This window comes from Gastrolobium bilobum, unplaced genomic scaffold, assembly GCF_033153095.1.
Source record: "Gastrolobium bilobum isolate Gb01-03AN ecotype WA unplaced genomic scaffold, APGP_CSIRO_Gbil_v1 utg309555, whole genome shotgun sequence".
Taxonomy (NCBI): domain Eukaryota; kingdom Viridiplantae; phylum Streptophyta; class Magnoliopsida; order Fabales; family Fabaceae; genus Gastrolobium; species Gastrolobium bilobum.
Window position 1 is genome coordinate 17,552 of NW_026897156.1, and position 6,226 is coordinate 23,777.

At 39.4% G+C, this 6,226-nt stretch overlaps 2 protein-coding genes across 2 annotated transcripts; one reads left to right on the forward strand and one right to left on the reverse strand.

The window, feature by feature from the left end:
• Positions 1-377: 377 nt before the first annotated feature.
• Positions 378-3,485, reverse strand: LOC133304583 (nuclear/nucleolar GTPase 2-like). The gene is made up of 7 exons (XM_061504634.1): positions 3,387-3,485; positions 3,168-3,272; positions 2,862-2,990; positions 2,601-2,741; positions 1,854-1,954; positions 1,356-1,413; positions 378-960 (listed from the first exon to the last, which is right to left on the reverse strand). The coding sequence occupies exons 1-7, from the start codon at positions 3,405-3,407 to the stop codon at positions 592-594; spliced, it is 924 nt and encodes a 307-aa protein (XP_061360618.1). The 5' UTR covers positions 3,408-3,485; the 3' UTR covers positions 378-591.
• A 1,257-nt stretch (positions 3,486-4,742) lies between these two features.
• On the forward strand, positions 4,743-5,909 carry LOC133304584 (uncharacterized). Its single transcript, XM_061504635.1, has 2 exons — positions 4,743-4,899; positions 4,993-5,909. Exons 1-2 carry the CDS (start codon positions 4,743-4,745, stop codon positions 5,907-5,909), a joined length of 1,074 nt encoding a protein of 357 aa, XP_061360619.1.
• The last annotated feature ends 317 nt before the right edge of the window (positions 5,910-6,226 follow it).

Here is a 6,226-nt window from a genome sequence, read left to right on the forward strand (position 1 = left end):
ATATAAAACTTGAAAATGAATTGAAAATAAAACCTCCAAATGCATGCTCTTAAATTAAATATATCCTGTTAGAGATGACAGCAATCAATCCAAACTTCTCCAAATCACCATAACATGGATGACAAAGTAATGGCATTAATTAAGAAAAATGTTACTTATATCCTCGTTTACAACTTAGGACCAATTTGCAATTACATAAAACAAAATTTCTACCATAGTGCAAAATATATCACTAAAACTAACGCTCAACAAACCAAAATCCTGCATGTTCTTATGATCTCCATAACTGGATACTCTATCTATTTCGTCTGCGTCCAAAGATCAGTCGACGACCTTCAGTGAAGCTTAATTTACAGGACAAAAACAGAATTCCCGAACGCAAAATTAATGCATTTGACATGCGTATTTGTGAGGCAGATGAAGTCCCAATATGGAAGATGTAAGGGGGAAAGGGAGCTTGTTCTCTTCAGAGCGTTTTTTAGGGTTGGAAATAAAACCAACGGACAATATACATAAGAGTTCCCAAACGGCTATGCCTGCAACCAAAACTTATGACTCACTTGTTAGGACCAGCTCAGCAGAAAGAAGCTGCTAGGATGGTAACTCAGTGGCTAGACCCTGCTCAGATGTGTCACTGTCGGGGGTCAGAATTTCTGTGTTTGTATTATCGCCGGTTTTAGGAAGTTGGTCAGTAGATTCTCCCTTCAACTCATTTTCGCTATATAAATCCCTTTGAACAGGTACACTTCTTTGCTGCTGGGATGCAAGAACATTACCGATAGCTTTAAAAGCAGCAGATGCCTGATTACCGTCAACAGCATCATCAACATCTACACCATTAACACTAGGTTCCTCGGACATGTCATCCTGCCTGGGAGGACGAACAAAAAACGGAATTTTACCCCTCTGCCAGTCATGAAGCATCATCTTTGCTGCAGTCATCAGGTCAGGTTCACCGCCCTGAAAAAACCATTATAAGTAACAATCACATTAAAGTCTGTCATCCTGTCTTACCAAAGCAAAAAGCCTCAAGGAAAACACATTGCAGGAACACTCAGATGAAATAATTGACATACTACTGTCATTAAAGGGAAAAGTACATTGAGTTGCACCGTTTCCTTCTTAAAGAAGATAAACAAGCACAGGATACAGACATGAAATAGATGTTGCTTTGGTTCATAGTCAGTCAGGATAGTCATACCATATATAGATGAATTTGCACACACAAATAGCATTTCTAGTCTTGGCTAAATTGGGGAAAGCAAGAACACATTAAGAGGGCTGATGTCTCAACAACAATGCTACAAGGAAATATCTTTCAAATATAAACTAGGACTCTGGATCAAAAAGAATACCTTCAGAAGTTTGCCACTTGATTTGCAAAGCTGAAGTAGGAAGTCATTTTCATCATCCCTGATGACAAGAAAAAGATTTTGCATAAAACCAAAGCTATAATGACAGAGACAAGCAAATCAAGGCAAGCACAAACTGCACATAACAGACACAAGAAGAATGATCATGTCATCACCACCTTACTGTGCATAATCTGTCACTAGAGGCTAAACCTATTGGCAAATGAAAAGAAAAACCTTAAAAGATGACCTGCACAGAAAGATATGTTAACATTTTATGAAGTGTTGGCTTTAATCCACTTCTATAAATTTCATGTGGGTTGATTGTATGACATGGAGAGAAAATGTTGTTCACTATCAACTACAATAGCACAGATCTTGTCAGCGCCAAAGATTAACTGGCAAACTTGGGTTGTTTTCAGCAAACACAAGAATACAAAAGGAGGACACTTATCAAAAATCTACTTGTCACCATTGAGTTAAGGAGACAGAGAACTGTACCACTCTTTTATTTTATATGCTCTTTCCAAGTGCTCCTTCTTCACACGTTTCAAAACCTCACCAATATGGTCCGTAGCATCTTGCAAGTTTGTTACACGTACCTGGAAATATAACAGGTATTTAGCCTGACTCGAATGATGATAATAATAATATATCTACCAATTAATATGCAAAATGAATTCCACAAGTACTTCTATTACCACATGCAAGCAGGAGTGAATTATCCATTGGGCAAGCAAAACAAGCATGAGTCCTGACTATCACTATATATAATATAACATAATAAAAGCTATGATCGTTCAGGAGATGCCAGATTGATTGGTTAACACAATATCACTCAATACACAATTACATCGGATAATAAAGTCACCATTCTGACAAATTAACATAAGGGGGAATCAATACTGATCACAATCATATTTTGTCGGCATGAATGCTATAAATAATACCACTAGCATGTCATTTCCTGGGTTAAGTAACACCCAAAGAGGTAATATACTTGTCATTCAGTCTTAAAAAAATCTAAGAATAGCAATTTCTGGGTCGGAATCAGAATCCTACCAATCGCAATGATTAATGCACCACAAACTCACAAAATAGGTGATATCTCAGGAGACTACCAGGTTGATTGGTTAACACCATATCCCTAAACAGTAGCATTCTTTTTACTTGCATAGCTAATCTGAACAAATATTCTTTGTTAAAGCACATGACAACCAAAACTAGAGAAAACAGGAGAAAACATACCACACCCTTCAGCACAACATCTGTTTCAGAGTCATTGTTGTAGTAAACAACACCTGGACAATCAATCAAAAAGATCCTCTTTGTAAGAGTTATATACTGCCAGACTTTCGTTTCCCCTGGAATTGGAGCAACCTTGCAAACCTTTGGCAAATAATAGGACACATGTTAGTCAACAAGCTAAAATGCTTATTCCAACACACAAACTCATTAACAACAGCTTAAGCTGAAAATCAGAAGCAGATAAGGAGAAAGAACTATTACATTCTTTGTACGCAATGTATTAATCACTGATGACTTCCCAACATTTGGATATCCAACAAATCCAACAGATATTACTTGCTTATCGCTTTTCAATCGAGCAAATTGCCTGAGAACCGATAAAAGGGAACCCTAGGCACAAAAATGAACAATAAGCAGCAAATAACTGCAGATGCAGAATGGTTGAAGGAGAGGAAAGAAAGATGTGTTATCCCCAACGTCAATTATCCTTTTTTTCATTAAGTAACACATTACAGCAAATTAGCAGATAAATAAAGTAAACAAATTAGTCAAGTGTATCAGAAATACCTTTCCAAAAGACTTGTTAATGCTTGCATGGAATGCTAGAGTTGGATATTCTTTCGACAAAACTCTAAGCCATCCTTTTGTTGCCCAAGCAGGAATTAGATCACACTGACCAAAAAATAAAGATTTAAGATGTTAATTACATTACATGATAGCAATTTACAGTATTTATCGATTATCAACATTCTTGAACAATGACAAACACAAAATGATGTAAATAACCTTGTTCAACAAAAGAACCATGTGTTTGTGCTTGCAGTTCTCCTTCAAATGCTTCTCTAAATGGTAGCATCTTGTGCCTTGTGGGTCCCTCGCATCTAGAACCTGCATTAGGATACATAAAATATTAAAACTTCAAAAGAAGAGGAATGTGTATGACAACAGCAAGGAATCTGGACATCAAAAGAAATCTGACATATGTTGTCCTCTTCAGTTTAAACAAGCACTAAACAATATTAGAGTAGCTCAGTTTATATCCTGTAAAATCAGTTACAACTTACAACAAAGTAACTGACTTGTAACTAATAATAACTGACTTAGTTTTCTGTTAGATTCTAACTCAGTGAGTTAACATTGTATAGTTAATTAACTCTCTGAAGTTAGCTTAGTTCAGTAGGTCTATAAATAGACCCCTGTGTAATTCTCTAAAGTGTGGTTATCATTTTTCACAATTCTGAAACTCAGCTCTTTTCAGATTCGCTAATTCTCTCTTCCCTCTCTTTACATTCTTCGTTTATGGTATCAGAGCTCCATTCTTGGGGCCCTGATCCATTTTCTTCTTTCTTCCATGGCTTCCGCTACACAAAACACCCTAGATTCAGCCTCATCTGCAAATCAAAATGCTTTAGGTGATTCCAAATTGCCTATATTGTTCAACACACAATTGTCTGTGAAATTAACTAGCAAGAACTTCCTTTTATGGAAGCAGATTGTAGAACCACCGATAATAGCTCATCAATTGGAACGCTATCTTGTTAATCCACTTTCTTCTTCGATTTCGATCAGAGGAAAATAAAGTTGCTGAAATAGTTAATCCAATGTTCGTTGAATGGGAGAGAACAGACAAGATGCTCCTTATCACCTCCAACGATGGGGGGAAATAGAAGAAATGAAGGGAGGAGAGGACAACTTTGTCAAGAGTCAAGGGGTTCTCCAGAAAAGGGAGGCTATCAAGGCGGAGGACGAGGAGCAAATCCGCGGATAGGAGAAAGGATACCTGAGGATTATGCCCGGAGAACGGGCCGGGCTAGGCAATATCAAAATAGAGAAGATGAACAGGTGGAAGAAGAGGTCACATGGGAGGAAGAACAGTATTTAGGAGCCCGTCAAGGTTATACTCGGCGAGATGAACGAGAGGTAAACAGAGGTCGATATGAAGAAACTTATCAAAGGTGGAGGCCGGAAGGAGGAAGAAATTATGGCAATCGCAGAGGTGAAGTTCCGCGAGACGATACCGAGTACCATTACTGGGGTAGAGATCAAAGTCAAGGAGATGGAAGGCGACAAGCAAATTGGGATTATCACCATTACGGACCAGGGCAGGCAGAAGACTAGGGTCCTCGTTATGGCAATAGACAAATGGCCAATAGGGAGAAGGATGTACCCGTTTGGAATGGACAACTCGGAGGAGCTCAACAAGGGATTCTGGCGCCCCCCATTAATCAGGGACCATCAGGAACTCCTTTGTCGGGGAGGCTTAGAGCAGAACCAATCCCGGTTTGGTTTAAGCAACCAAGTGACATGAAGGCGTAAAAAACAACGCATAATTTGTCCGGAGTAAGACAAAAGCCCGGAGAAAAGTTGCGAGATTATTATGAACGTTTGGCAGAAGCAAGACAAGTTAAGGGTTTAGAAAATCAGACGTACCTGTTGTTGTTCACTACTGGATTACAACCCGGAGGAATTGCCAACTCGTTAGCCAAAAAGGCTCCGGCTACAAAGGAAGATTTGCTAGAAAGAATCAGAAAGCATATTGATTTGGAAGATTTTAAATCTTCTCAAAAGCAAATTGAGCAAGGTTTTCGGGAAGCAAGTCAAAGTCGGAGGCCGGAGAGACCAGCAGGAAGAGGGCAGTTTGAAGAGCGACGACCTCGTCTAGTCGGAGAAAGATTCAGAGAGCCATATCGGAGGGAGTTCACGCCTTTGAACACATCAAGAGCCCAGATATTTAAAGAAGTAATGTTGGCAGAAATGAGAAATGTCCCAAGGTCGCCACCCATTCAGTCAAAGTTTCCAGACAAAACCAGATGGTGTGAATTTCATCGTGGGTACGGGCATTATACAAACGACTGTTTTAATTTACAGAACGTCATTGAACGATTGATCAAAGAAGGAAAGTTACAGAAGTACGTGAGAAGAGATGTAGATGGTAGCAATGAGGACAAATCTCGACGACCATACCGTAGTCGGAGCCCACCAGGAGGAAGAGGACAAGAGGCAGGCAAGATTCCACAACAAAAGCAAACATCTCCCAATCAAGTCCAGTTGGGTCACGTGTGTACTATAGCCGGGGGGCGAGCAGGAGGAGGAGAGTCGAGTAATGCTCGAAAAAAGCATTTAAAGATGTGCATGGCCATTTCATATAAGCCACGTTTTAAGGAAGAAAGAAGAAAGACTGGCAAACAAGTAGTTTTTGATGACCTGGATGATGAGATAATTGATCCAGAGCACGACGATCCTTTAGTCATTTCTGGGCTGCTAGCAAATTATCGCGTTGATAGAATGTTGGTAGACCCGGGGAGCTAGGTGGACATTATATTTTTGGATGCGTTTAGAAGAATGGATTTGGATTATGACCAGTTGGAGTTATGTGGAGCCGAGTTATTAGCTTTCACAAGATATAAAATTAAGCCATTGGGATATATCCCATTAAGGATGACGTTAGGCAAGGCGCCCGCGCACAAAACGGTCACTTTGATGTTTGCAGTAGTAGAATTGAGCTCAGCGTACAATGTTATCTTGGGGCGGCCATTTATGAAGAAGTTTAAAATCTTCTTGTCGATTGATCAGTTGGCTATGAAATTTGTGGCCAAAGATGAGTCAGTAGCTACGACAAAGGCGGA